The sequence below is a fragment of the Symphalangus syndactylus genome, chromosome 11 (genome assembly GCF_028878055.3).
Source record: "Symphalangus syndactylus isolate Jambi chromosome 11, NHGRI_mSymSyn1-v2.1_pri, whole genome shotgun sequence".
In the NCBI taxonomy this organism is placed as follows: Eukaryota; Metazoa; Chordata; class Mammalia; order Primates; family Hylobatidae; genus Symphalangus; species Symphalangus syndactylus.
Genome location: NC_072433.2, coordinates 71,474,924 through 71,489,667, shown reverse-complemented (window position 1 = coordinate 71,489,667; position 14,744 = coordinate 71,474,924). Strand labels below are relative to the sequence as shown.

The 14,744-nt window shown below is 33.5% G+C and overlaps 1 protein-coding gene across 2 annotated transcripts in view; it reads left to right on the top strand.

Moving 5' to 3' along the window:
• The window catches only part of EDIL3 (EGF like repeats and discoidin domains 3), a 447,895-nt gene extending 434,714 nt beyond the window's left edge, over positions 1 to 13,181 (top strand). For both annotated transcript variants that reach the window (XM_055233274.2, XM_055233273.2), the window contains one exon: positions 10,207 to 13,181. In XM_055233274.2, coding sequence (XP_055089249.1) covers positions 10,207 to 10,356 — 150 coding nt within the window. In that variant the 3' untranslated portion in view covers positions 10,357 to 13,181. The remainder of the gene's footprint in view (positions 1 to 10,206) is intronic.
• Positions 13,182 to 14,744: the final 1,563 nt, after the last annotated feature.

Below are 14,744 nucleotides of genomic sequence, written 5' to 3'. Positions count from 1 at the left end.
TTCTCATCATCAAAAAGCTTCTGGCATAATTTGAGACACAAAACTGATTAAAAAATAACTAACAAAAGACAGATACAGTGATTATACCTGTGTGAAGAGGCATTCCTCTCAGTTTTTCTGAAGCTGTGAGCAGAGGACCAAACTCAGAAAACTGAACACAAGAACTAATTTCCTTATTTCCAATAAAGTTAGAAACAAAATCAATTTTGAACAGATAAATGAAATGTCTGATATTTAATAATAATTAAAGGAAGACATTCCTCATATATGAGTGAAAATAATATAACTTTTACATAACAAAATTGTACTTTTATTTCTTTTCTTCCTTTTGTAATACCCCAATAGCCATAAGTAATAGCAAAGTTTACTTTTCTCTTCTGAGATCAAGTATATTTTAATAATAATATGCCCTCAACTCATTAAGAAAAGAAAAAAAGACTCAAAATTTAGCTTATCCCAAAGAAGAGTTAGTGACTGCTCAGCTTAGGTCTAGCGTTCCTCATGTTCTTCATATAGTGTTGCCAGATTTGGCAAATAAAAATACCGACACCTAGTTAAATTTGAATTCAGATAAATGATACATTCTTTAGTATAAATATATTCTAAACATTTGATCTTGCAACCTTGTTTCCAGTTAAGATCTTCTATGTCTTGTAGCTGGGCCAGATCGTCTACTGAGGATACTCAGGAGAGAGGATAAAGGAGAATGACTACTTTCTGTGCCTAGGCAATACACGCTCACACTCACACCTAGGCACCCTGCTTCAGCTGTATGATTCCACTTTGCCACCTCTGCATCCATCTCCAGGATTGTCTTCTCTCACTCCCTAATACTCTTTTCTCCTCATCACCAGTCTGGCTTAGAAGTCACATGACTGAGTGCTTAAATCACTTCTGTGTTCATACATGGAGCTCGATATTAAGTCATTTCTGACAAGGATAGGGTGAAACTCTTCAATGAGACTTGAAGTGAGGAAAAGTCTCCTAATGTGGCAAGAATTACCAAATACACCAATTTCTCTACTGCCACATCATTTATATATCTACCATGAAGGGAAGAGTCAGGGGTAGAGTCTCAAATTGTTCTGATGAGATGGAAAATACCTATTGTGATTTCGGATGAGAGTTTGAGAGATGAGCTTTGAGCTTCAATAGAGAGGCAAGTTGCTCTGTACTTCTATAGAAAAGAGGAAAGGCATGTCTACATTTCTCATGTTCTACTAAAAAGAAAAAAGTAGATGCCCTTACTTTCCGACTATTCCTGGTAATATCTCCTGGAGATGTCTTTGAAAAGCAGATGATTTCCCAATTCTACTTCTTCTGTAGGAATATTTCTTATGGCAGTCAAAATCTGAGTAGTGGAAGGCAGATAGTTTAAATATATAGCCACAGTTTAGAATGGCATATTTTATGTTTCATAAATCTTTATAGGCAATCATCGTATGTGATATATTTCCTAAGATATTCTTATTACTTAAGGAGACTTTCATCATAAAAGAAGTTAAATATGGTGGTGTATCCTACCTACTGGCTTTTAGACTCTACATTCTAAATGCCAGCAAGCTTGGGGAAAGGAAGGTAACAGTCAAGGAGGATGGACTCTTTTGCTTTGATTTTTCACTACGTCTTTTCCCCAAGGTCAAGACCTAATAAAAAAAGGTAACGTGAACTTCCTAGTGAGGCTCTTGGGGCTCTTTCTAAAGAGCTACCAGCTCTCCAGCTACTTAAAGCCAAGGTTATGCAAGAAAACAGTCCATAGAATGAATGGAGATGGCCACTCTGCCCCCAGTCCCTTTTGTCTCTCATCTGGCTGACTGGGATGTTGGCAATTCCTAGCTCAACTTTTCACTCTCACAGTGGACTAGGGAATCACGAGTATTACCTATGCCAGCTTGCCAGTAATAGACAAGTTGATACTACTGGGGAGAATAGGATGCCCTAATCCCATATCTTTTTAGGAGCAGTTGAACTCTTCTACGAAATGCCAGAAGTTAAATGTTCTAAAAAAAATTATCAAAAATGTGCTATTTCCTCTTTTCCAATACTCTCAAATTCCAGAGGATCTAAGAAATAATGAATTTTAGAAAGCTATCACATAGTTCTCTTTCCCAATGAAGAATTATGTTCCAAAACCAGCTTTCATGTCAACCACACGGAAACCAAAGAGAATCTGGCAATTTGAGAAGCAATGAAGGGCCAGAAATGTGGACTTTTATTGCCAGGGTAGGGAAGAAAAAACACGTTTGCCTATGTTTTGGCCAATTATTATTGGAATCTTTCATTTGTGCATTTTCAGAAAAAAAAATCTAACAGAAGGAGCAGTAGAGTGCAAATCATGCTACAAGAATTGTAAGTGAACGTCAAATTTGTGGTGTAGTAAAGAATTTCTTGGGATATAATCAGAGATTTATATACACTGGGAACATGAAGCAAAGCCAGATTCGTTCAGTAAAATATAGTATTTCTTGAAGCCAAAAGTCTACTTTTTTACGTAGTTACAATAGAAAGCAAACTTTAGAGCCACAAGACATTTCTTGAGAGCAACAATGGGAATGGAAATAATTTTTTTAGAGAACCCATATATTCATTTTAATGGTTTAAATGAATCATGCCCTTGTGAAAGAAAGACTGTGGAACCTGTCCCCATGTTTTGTTTGTCACTTCTCCCATCAAGCAAAAATGTTCTATAATTAGACTTTTGAAGTTAAATAGGCAGTTTGAAAGCCTCAGGTAGTTTCATGGAGAAATCTTGGGAAGCAAAGAAGTCTCTGAAGCAAACAGGGTCTAGATTTTTCAAAGGGTTTATGGAACAAAACATCATTTTAAAAGGAACATAGATAAAAATTAATATCCAATATGAATTATGGTGCAGAATTATTATATATATGACCATGCACAATAGCTTTAAGAAAATCTGACTGCAGTTTCTTAAGGGATTTCAAAAGAATCCCAAGTAGATGGACAAAGTAGTATTTCTCAAAGGACCTATAAGCTTTTATGTAAATGATATTAAAGAAATACAGGAGAATAAAGAAGTTGAATTTTTGTTACTGAAATATGCAAGAGGACAAGTAACACCGGTTGTTTGATATGCTTATTAGGTTTATGCCCATGAGAATAAATATCATCCAGAAATTGAAAATAAGAAGAACAAGTAAAATAGAGGGAGTAGAACCTAACAGTAGAAGGTTTAGAAAGTATACTTATGGGCCAAAATAAACAAATTTCAATGGATTGTCCTTTGAGGATTAATTCAAAGAAGCAGAATAGAAAGTAAGTTCACAATCAACTTTAAAGCCTGAATGTCTGTCACAGGCTGGCGCACGATGTTGGGGAAGTTGTAGATACAACCCTTTCAGACAACTGAGGTTCCTTTTCCAACTGTCAGTGTTTCAGACAACAAAACTTAGATGAAACCTGTAGCCCTTCAACACCAATTACTCATCACAAATTCAGGATTTCCCAAACCCACCCTTACTTTTGACATCAGTTGCATATTCACAGTTCCCCAAGATCATTCTCAGGTTTGATAATTCAATAGAAAAACTCACAAACACATTTAAAATTATCATACTCACAGTTATCGTTTATCACGATGAAAGGATATGGATACGGATCATCTAAGGGAAGAGACATATGGGGCAGAGTCCAGGAGAGTCCAGGAATGAGCTTTCAGTTGTCTTGGAGACTTCTGGAGAGTAGTAAGTTCTCTCAGCAATATTATGTGACAATAAGCCCAGAGTATTGCCAACTAGGAAGCTCACCTTAGCATTGGTATTCAGAGTTTTTATGGAAGCTCCGACATTTAGACATGGTTGACCATTTGTATGGCTAACCTTAGTTCCCTCCCTTTCAGTGGTCAAGCTGACCTGAAGACCCCGCTGTAAGCCACAATGTTAGCATAGGCTATCTGGTGTGGTCCAGGGCCTCCTGGGAAACAAAAATACTCTTCTCAGACAGCCATTCCAAGGGCCTAGAGATTACCTTCAAGGAGCTGAGGGCAAAAAACAGACTCCTCCTTGGGTAAGGTTAACATCTACTGCACGCTCATATTACACATGGTTTTGTAGACTGTACACTGATCACTGGAATGACATGTGTCTGTAAACACTATACTTACACTAGATTTGACACATCCTAAACTCTGCAGAAGATCTGTTCAATAGAGAAAATATTTGATGGTCAGCAATTTACTTCAAGATAGTACACACAAGCAAACTCAAGATTAAGATGTTTCTAGATATATGTTTCTTGCAAAGAAGACAAGATGATCAACTCTTTTTGGATACAGAAAAATAAAGTGATTATCTAATATGTCACAGTTAGTGGTTGATATGAAAACAAGTCCTCTTCGCATTTGATCTCTTATCTGTAGATTACTCACATTATATTTTCACAAATTGGGACGTGTAACTTTTATCATTATAGTCTTTGGCTCTACTTTAAGGTCCTATGTATACATTTTGGTTGAATTTGTTTCCATTTGACTTTCACCTGCTGATAGATTGTTTTGGTTAGCTATGACCTTATTTCATCTGCAGCTTTAGAGTATAATGGTTCTACTCAGAATGCTATGGGATGGAAGACACTGTGGCAGCTCTCTGTTCCTTTCTGTCGATGGCAATTTGTGCTGTAGTGTTGTTGGGCTGCCCTATAGTGAAGGCCAATCCCCCAGCTTATTCTGCAGACTGATGATCAATATAGACATGTGTTAACACAGTCTACTGGCTCCAACAGAAACCCCTACTTTTTTGGTAACTCTCTTAGAATATAATTCTCAATATCACTATTTTCCAAGGAAACATTTCTTAGAATATTGAAATTTACCTGGAAATGAATTTCTTGTTTCCTTATTACATCTGGAAGAATGTACTCATATTGAGGCTAATTTTGTTACAGAGTTTCATTGGTTTAGTGGAATTGATTGCAGAGAAAAACATCAAGAATAATATACTAGCCATTCAATCATGAAATGGTTTCAGGATGCTGGTAAATTTTCCTAGAAAACTGCATTCACTGAATGATAGCTGCAGTCTATTTTGGCTAAAAGAATTAAACTTTGGTTTCAGACTTTTTATAGCCAATCACTTTCATACATGCAAAGCTTCTAATAAGATTTGTTTAATATGATATAGATGTATACCACTAAAATGTTTAAAAATAATTTTCTATATATTTTAATATTTTTTTCCTTTTTAATAAAAAAATTGATTTTTGGAATGCTTGCATATAGGGCAAAGTAGAACATAAATTTTAGATTAGCCTAAAATATTACTGAAAATCTAGCCCTAGAATTAGAAACAAAGAAAGCTCTTTCCCAAACTATTCAAATGGAAAAATGTTTGACGTGATTCATGCATACTAATTCCATGAAAATTTTCATAAGACTTTACATCACTTAAAGCGTTGATTCAAGTGGTAACTCTGAAATTTTTGACAGTCAAAAAAATTCAAGTAATGTTGACACTAAGTACATAAAAATAAATTTTATGATCCTGAACTGTAAATTAATAAGCATCTGTCCCTTATGTCACCCACAAAAATCAGAATTATATACTTATATAAATGGTTGCTTTATAAAATAGATACAAGTAAAAAAACTCGCAAACCCTCACTGAGGAGAAATTATGAAAATATCCAAAATGTATTTGACCATAAATCAATCAACTATAACCCAAAGTGCAATATAATTATTCTACATTTTAGACTGCATTGATAGAAATATTGCATCTACAACAAAGGTGCACTCTATCTTTTGAGTTATTCACAGTATGTCTACATTCTGTGTCCCAATAAATACCACACTTTCATTGAACCATAGTTAAAACAGATGTTATTCAATGGAATGTAATCAAGATTATAAGTCTGAAAATCATGCAACATGAGGAACTTTTTAAGGAACCATGAATGTTTAGCCTAGAGCACTGAAGTTGAGTTTTTGAGAGGTTTGTGTCAATTATTGTTAAGTATGTCAAAAGTTCTTTTGGTGAGCTAAGTTTGTTCTATATTCATTGAGAATTAAGCACTAGATTCGATAGATTGAAGTGAGAGATACACATTTTAGTCTTCTAAAAAGATAGACTTTCAAACTGTCTAAATACATACCTGTCCTATTATATTGAGGCATGCCATGAAATAGGCTGAAAGTTCCATGTTAGAAATATTAGAGTGAAAAGTTATTGATAGCACATCTCTGAGTTCTCTTCGAAATCTCAGATTCTTTCATTATATGGGTAGAATTAGATAAAAACAGGGTTTCTGAGGATCAGAGCTACCAAAGACTGTTCTTATTTAACTTCTCCATTAGTGCTCTGGATGAAAGCAGAAAGGATTGAAATTATGTAAGTTAAATAAAGAATTCTGAGCTTTCAGCCCAGCACCTCTGCACACACACACAAACACACACACACACACACACACACACACATGCTGCCCTAGGAAAATGGATCTTTACCTTTGTCTTCTATCCCTTAAGAACAGCAGGTCAGTGTACAGATACAGTCAGTAAGGCCAATGGTATGCTTGATACCATAAACAAAGCAAATACAATCAATAGAAAAAAACTTTAGAAAGTCTCACTCAACCTTTGTATTTCCACAATATCTGAAATCCCAGATGCGGTTCAACTATAGTCTCCAAATAGCAGAAGAAAAATAATGAAATCTATAACAGGGCAACAAAAGCCCAGAGGGATGAAGTGATGGTCACTTGAAATCTTAGTAAAATACTGGTGTTTAATACTGATGTAAAATGCTGATGTTTAGCCATAGGGAATCTATCTAAAAATGCTTAGAACCACTCGCTATTTGAATGATGTGAACAAAAATTCCAAAAAGTTAGAACAATGGGAATCTCTTTAAAACTTTTAATCAGTTAAGTTTAGGACAAATGAAAAGAAGCACACTTTTACAAACTAGATGATTTTCTAAAGAAATCGTATGTGCAAGAAATCCCCAAGGGATTCTTTGATATTTGGAGTCCTATTCGATGACTGCTAAAAGAAACTGAAATATGCCCCACCTCTCTGACTACATCGTGGAAGATAATGTTGCTTTGTTCCATGATCCCTGGAGGCCTCCTATTGGTGATGTCTATACTGGCCTGAATAGACAGTGGTTCCTAACAAAGAATGGTAGCTCGTCTTACAAAAAATATATTAATGCTGCTAGAAGCAAGATTTTATTCTTTTATTTTATCTGATATTCTCTCCGTGCTGAGATTTGAATCCTCCGAAGAATCTGATTTGTATTTTCAACCATCATCACAAGAGAATTAACCTTAGGAAAAAAAAAAATCAAGATAGCTGCATTGAGGGAGTTGTATTTTTCTTTCTCTTATCTTCTCTTAGATTGTAATTATGGAAGCTTCTGCAAAGTACCTTGAGTGTTTTTTGATCAAGGCCCCATATGTTAAAAAAAAGCCTGAGAGACCTCTAAGCATTATCATGTTTGAATATATTAGCAAATTTGTCATCAGCTAATTAGCCTCCTCCCTGAACTGAAACTTGTCCATAGTTTTTCTAAAAAATTCTAAATTGAACTGTGTCTTTCTCATGTAAAGTATTTTCACTCCTATATAGAGATTTAATGTTCTTCATCAGTCTTTTCAGACTTCAGTTTTAGTTCAGATGCTTATGTCTCTAAAATGTGCCTGTGAAAGCACTTTCTAGAAATCTTAGAGATTTTATGAAATTAACTAAAAATACTGTGTTTGCATTCCTTTGCAAGGTGAAATATTTAGGTAGCATTCTTAAGCAGGGGCTTCCTAGTGCTGGAGATAAGAAAACAGCACATGTGCCACATGTTTACACAACAAGTACAAAATACCATCCTGGAATTAGCAAGTGGGTGCATTGTGTTCCGTACGTGTCATTACTGAGAGGCCTCTGAAAATAAAAATATATTTTCAGTACTTTGAGGCTGTAAATTGGGTGATTCTAGTGTAGATTTCGGCTGTTTTTCTATGAACGTTATTGTTTTATAAATCATCGTGTTTCATGAAACTTCACTTTTTTTAAGTGAATGTGCAAATATCCATGACTTTCACATATTAAATCAGAAATTTCATAGTTGTTTTCCGTTTCAGAGCTGATATAGTTTCTCTGTATGTATTCTTCATTATAAAGAAATAAATATAATTAATAATTCAACTAATACTTTCTGGGTTGATAGTTCCTATCAAAATCTGTGCTGGAGAGCAGACACTTAAGAGAAAATTGTTTCTTTCTGTATTTCCTTCCCAAGAAGTGGTATAAAACTAAATTTTGGGCTGTTATAAATCTTGCAATGAAAGTTAATGAATTTAAACTCTGTTATCCCAGAGATATACATTAAGTTCACTAGCAGGGCTACAAAATTGGATTTTAGATTCCATATTAAATTGTAATACCACAATCTCAGTGAAACATTTGAATCCAACATCATATGTCAGAGAGGATGTCAGCAAACCAGAGCTTATTTTCTGCTGTTGCAGTAGCAACAGTCTCTCAAGATTTTTGGTGAGTGTTTATGATACGTCCTGTACCTGTCAGCTTTTGCTAACGGAGACATTGTAACATAGTAGTAGCACATTTCAGTCCAGAATGAATTACTCCTTTGTGCAAGACAGGGCATTGCTAAGCATAAAATGCCTGCTAAATGAATATGAATTTAGATATGCCAGCAGAAGCAGCAGAGAGACTTTTCAGTCTTGTCTATTGCTCCTATTAATCAGTGCCATACTGCCTAATGCTTTTGAGGAGAATATGATGTTTTTCTTTCCAGGAGAACATTTGTGGCCATATAAGACCGAACCAATCTAGTCTAGAAGGCTTTTAAAGCATTCCCTTTAATTTCAGAATGCTGAAAGATGTGTGTTAAGTATTCTGTCATGTGATGACAGAGTTTTGTTGTTTTTTGTTTTCTACTTTAAGGATTTTATTTTCAGGTGTCTCTTTGGCCACATAGTTATGTTTTGATGCCAAACAAGAAAGAAATTTGATGTCAAACAAGAAAGAAAATTATCTTTTAAGTTGCTTCATAAAGCAAAAACAGAAAGTCTTGAAGAGATTTTTACTCTAAAAATTTAAACTGAATCTAAAAATCTAAACTAAATCTAAATTTTTAAAACTGTAGATATAAAATAGTTAGAAATCACTTTAATAAGAAATGTTCAGAATCTATAAGAAAAAAAGGATAAAATCTTCAGGTAAAGACTAAATAATATAAATACCTCAGTTTACCCCAACGTAATTTATAATTTAATGCCATTCCTATCAGGGTCCCAGTGTTTTTAAATTTGTTTTGTTTTCTGAAGCAGACATTTGTCCAAGTTATTATGAAAGTCTTTTAGGGAAGAACAAGCGGCCATAGTAAAGCTCCAAAAAAAAAAAAAAAAAAAAAAAAGCATTTTAAAGAAGAAAGAAGAACAGATGTGCAATGAAAAGTGTCAGGATATTATAAGTCATACTGATCCCAATAGTATTGTATGGATCCAGGAATTAATAGATGAAGCCGAAAAAGAAGAGAAAAACAGTTCAAAAACAGCACTGATTGTGTTGTCTCATTTGGAGATGGGCTAAATTTATTCTCTATGTGAGAAGAAGTGGGCAAAAGGCACTGTGATAAAGGCTGTTAGTGCTCACCAGATAGCCTTGCGCTTCTCTCCAGTGCCCAGCCTCCTTTGCTGTTAGGCTGGAGTCATATAATTAGGTAAGGTGAAACAGATATATACAGAAGTGATATAAGCTGCTTCCATGCTTGTTCTCTTAAACGCTCTGCACAGTCTGCTAATTCTCCCTTCCTTTGCCCCTTGTGAATGTGGAGGCCACATGCTCCAGATGATAGCTGTACTTTGCAAGCAGCTTGGATCTCTGAGTCACCCCTTGGAAGAGAGCATCTTTAGCAAGCTACATGACTAACGTCAGCCTGTGACATAAGCAAAAAATGAATACCTGTTGTATTTTTTTTAATTGAGAGAAACAAGCAGAGGAAAATGATAGACCTGTGAATGCCTGCATTAAACAATAAAGGTTTAACTCTTCAAACATTAATTGACCATTTAATTTAAAATAATTATTATTAAAAAGAAGCTGCAATATATTTTGAAGAAAAGAAAATTAATAGTTATCAAATATCATGTTTGGGGAAAATGTTCCAAACAGGAACATAAAAATAATTTCAAAGAAAGAAGGCTGTATGACTGACATTTTCTGCTCTTCTTTACTAGGTTTTCCAGGGCAATTTTGACAATGACACTCACAGAAAAAATGTCATCGACCCTCCCATCTATGCACGACACATAAGAATCCTTCCTTGGTCCTGGTATGGGAGGATCACATTGCGGTCAGAGCTGCTGGGCTGCACAGAGGAGGAATGAGGAGAGGCTACATTTCACAACCCTCTTCCCTATTTCCCTAAAAGTATCTCCATGGAATGAACTGTGCAAAATCTGTAGGAAACTGAATGGTTTTTTTTTTTCATGAAAAAGTGCTCAAATTATGGTAGGCAACTAACTGTGTTTTTAAGGGAGTCTAAGCCTGCCTTTTCAATGATTTAATCTGATTTTTTTATTGGTCAAATCTCTTAAGTAACAACACATTAAGTGTGAATTACTTTTCTCTCATTGTTTCCTGAATTATTCACATTGGTAGAAATATATTAGGGAAAGGAAGTAGCCTTCTTTTTATAGCAAGAGTAAAAAGATCTCAAAGTCATCAAATAAAAGCAAGAGTTGATAGAGCTTTTGCAATCGATACTCACCTAATTCTGATAAAAGGAATACTGCAATGTTAGCAATAAGTTTTTTTCTTCTGTAATGACTCTGCATTATCCTGTTTCCCTGTGCCTACCAAACACTGTCAATGTTTATTACAAAATTTTAAAGAAGAATATGTAACATGCAGTACTGGTATTATAATTCTCATTTTACTTTCATTATTTCTAATAAGATTACGTGACTTCTTTTTCTTTTGGTTCTATTCTATATTCTTAATATTGTATATTACCTGAAGAATTCAATTTTTTTCTAATTGAATTTCCTATTAGTTGACTAAAAGAAGTGTCATGTTTACTCACATATATAGAACATGCCTGCATATCAGTAGATTGATCTGTATTTAATATTCATTAATTAAATCTGCAGTTTTATTTTTGAAGGAAGCCATAACTATTTAATTTCCAAATAATTCCTTCATAAAGAATCCCATACTCTCAGTTTGCACAAAAGAACAAAAAATATATGTATTATGTCTCTTTAAATTTAAATCTTTATTTAGATGGTAATTACATATCCTTATATTTACTTTAAAAAATAGGCTTGTTATTTGTTTATTTTATAAAAAATTTAGCAAAGAAATATTAATATAGTGCTGCATAGTTGGCCAAGCATACTCATCATTTCTTTGTTCAGCTCCACATTTCCTGTGAAACTAACATCTTATTGAGATTTGAAACTGGTGGTAGTTTCCCAGGAAGGCACAGGTGGAGTTATTTGTGAGAAGCAAAGTGTTTACTAATGACAAAGTAGTAAACCATTTTCAAGATGAAAATTGATTTCTATTTATTTTGCTTCAAAGGTCCTGAAAAAATAAGCAATTATCATAACAATTTGTTATTGACACTGGAGGTTTCATTGACATGTCTCTCAAATTAAAGCTCACACTGCCTCCATAAAAGTCTTCAACATCTAATTTATAAGCTTTACAAGTATTTATTTTATAAGGCTTAGACAGAATTATTGGAGTTTTAAATTAAGTGTATTGGAAAAGAAAGGATGGTATGTGTACGAAATGTTAAGATCCTACGCAACACTGCTATTTTTTTCCTTTAATATTTGTGCTGCATAACAAAAGCCACTAGACTGTTACTGTCTTGTCTGTCCATGTGTTAACAGCATTTCTTAATGATGTATATATGGAGTGGTCTTCAATCATAGTGAAGAATTTAAAGAGAAAGTCAATCGTATTGGCATTTTTAATAAGAGCAAAATTAGTTGGTCTAAGGGGACTGGCTGGCCAGATGTTTGTTCCTTGCCCATATGCTTTCTACTTCTTGTTCTTATTATGAAATTATGAATTTGAAGCCTCTGAAATGGTGATCAGTTTTCAACATCTGTCAAAAACAAAATTACTATTTCCTCCATATTGCCTTTTTTAGATAACTTTAAAGTTAGGATTTTAAAATATTTGTAACTGGCTAAATTTTAAAGTCATGTGACAAATAATTACTTAGGTTCAGAAATATACACACACATACTCTTTAGCCAATTTCTTTCAAGGTTTACTGTCCCATCAAATATCTAGCCATTTTCCTTTGCAAATTACATACATTCTTAAGAGTATATTTTTAAGATCATTACTTATGCTTTATGATGATTTACTTTTCCAAAATTATTTATAGCTTCACATGATGTTTTGTAATTTTTTCTATTGATACCTGTTTTAAAAATATTTTCCAAGGAAGTTGATTAAAATTATATTTGTTACCTTTTAGAAAAAACATTGAAATGAGTTTCTCTTGCTTTTTCATTTTCTCTCTGCTTCATGTGCTCTTCACAATACATCACGTCCAACGGGATATTTATTGTTCCATGACACCCAAAATTGATGACAGCAAAGGGGTTCCAACCTATGGAAATGTTGAAAATTATTGTAAAGTAGTATTATGAAGTAGCTTTTGTGTCATTCATATCAATGACATCAAAGTGAAGTAAATGTATTCTATTTAAATTCACACTAAAACCAATAAAATACCATAAGTAGAATACACATAAGAATCACCTAGTCTTCACTATACTGAGTAACTATAACATGCTAATTTTACAATTAATGAAACTAAACTTTTAAACATCTCCATTTTATCTACATCCTTTTGAAAGTATTTATCATAGTTGCCAATTTTAATTTTAGGATTGACTTTCTCTTTCTGAATGACTTCATAAAGTTTGGTGTGAATTTTGAAGACTTGGGTTACTAATGATTGTATCTTTGCTAGTCAACAAATTATGAAATATAATACTCAATGCGTCTGATGTGTCATTAAGTACAGAAATAACTAAGACACGAATAACCTTTGCAAACCTTCAAGCTGTGTAATATTCCAATGTTGTTTTTTTCTTTGTATATATACTTATATCACGTAGGATGTAAAACCAGTATGACCTTGTCTAGTCTCCAAACTTAAAATAAACTTTTGAAAATCTGAGATTCTTTTGAAGCAGTTGTAATTAAACACATTTATAAGAATACACAAATTATCTGAATGTGAATGCCCACTACTCTTGACCACATAGTTGGTTTATTTTTGCTTTGCACAGGACAATTGAACAGATACAGAAAAAATAGAAATTACAACAACCTCTAAATATATATTGATATTAGCTAAACTGGTCTTTTGAAGATTATTAAAATGTGTGCATTCTTCCTGCTCCTTTTGGATGCAGAAGTTTTACTAGAATATTCTTAATCCAAAGTCATTTTTGGCCTCATGTATAAAGCATTGTGTACCAGGACTGATCTGCCCGTTGTTAATCAGATGATATTGCTATCATTTCTATAGTTTTTTCAGTTCATGATGCTCAGGAGTATAATGAAGAAATCCAGTCAGTAGCAAGCAATAGTACAACAGTAAGAATGTATTTATCTATGTAACATTAGCTATTGAATAATGAAAATCATAACGTGAATTCTTCATAAATCCTGTTTCTAGCTCTCTGGAAGTCACTGGTGAAATACTAAATCTGTGTACTTGCTATTTTTTTGACATTTTCTTAGGATGTAAACAATTTAGGGAGGAATTAAGATATGAAAGGTTACTACTTATTTGAGCTTCAGTGAATCTCTGATAGCTCCCAGTACTGACTAATTACGTTTATGTACTCATACACATTCCCATTTAAGTGCATTTTAATATGAGTGGATCAATGGGATTCCAATGTTTGCCTAATTTTTGCACATACTCATAAACAAGCAATAAATGTGCTTTTATCAAATAAGAGAAATTATACATATATATTTTCAGTAGCACTAATAAGGAATCATGACAACATCTATACAGGGTACAATTTTATTGTGACAGCAAAATATTTAATAATTATCCAACAGAAAATTTTCAAGTATAAAACTTTTAAGATTACTGATTCAAGATGCAAAAATAATAAAAGCATTTCAAATTCCAAGAAGAAAAGTCTGCATAGGCTGAAATTAGGGTATTAATAATAACTTCATGAATGGAAAATATTATCTCTATATAACCTGAATTGTAAAACATCTATCATTTCAGCTTTGCATACATGACTTTCATTAAGATTTTGATAAAGAAACATTAATGTTTACTGTCAGAAATTCAATGCTCTCTATCTTTTTTCAAAAGGGTAATTTTTAAAAAATTAACAATCACTTTAGTATGTTATTTATTTGTGAAAAATATTGCCTCTAGCCTTTGAGATGCAAAAGGATCCTTTTATCTGCACAGGTAAAATAGAGGACCAAACAACTTTGCCAGTTGAGAAATGTTTCAACTACCCTGAAACAGAATACGCTGTCATTTGTCTTTACAAAGACAAAGAATACCTAGTGTAAGTAGCAATTTTTCTATTGATTTTGAAGGGGGAAATAGGTTTCTTGATTCTGTTGCAGTAAATGCCTATAACTCATATTGGCTGTTTCAACATTGCCACCAAATACAGTGTTTTCCACAGTAGGCAAGTGCACTTACTCAAAGAGTTATTTCTATTAAATGAATTTGGTAGCAGAAATAGGAAAACAT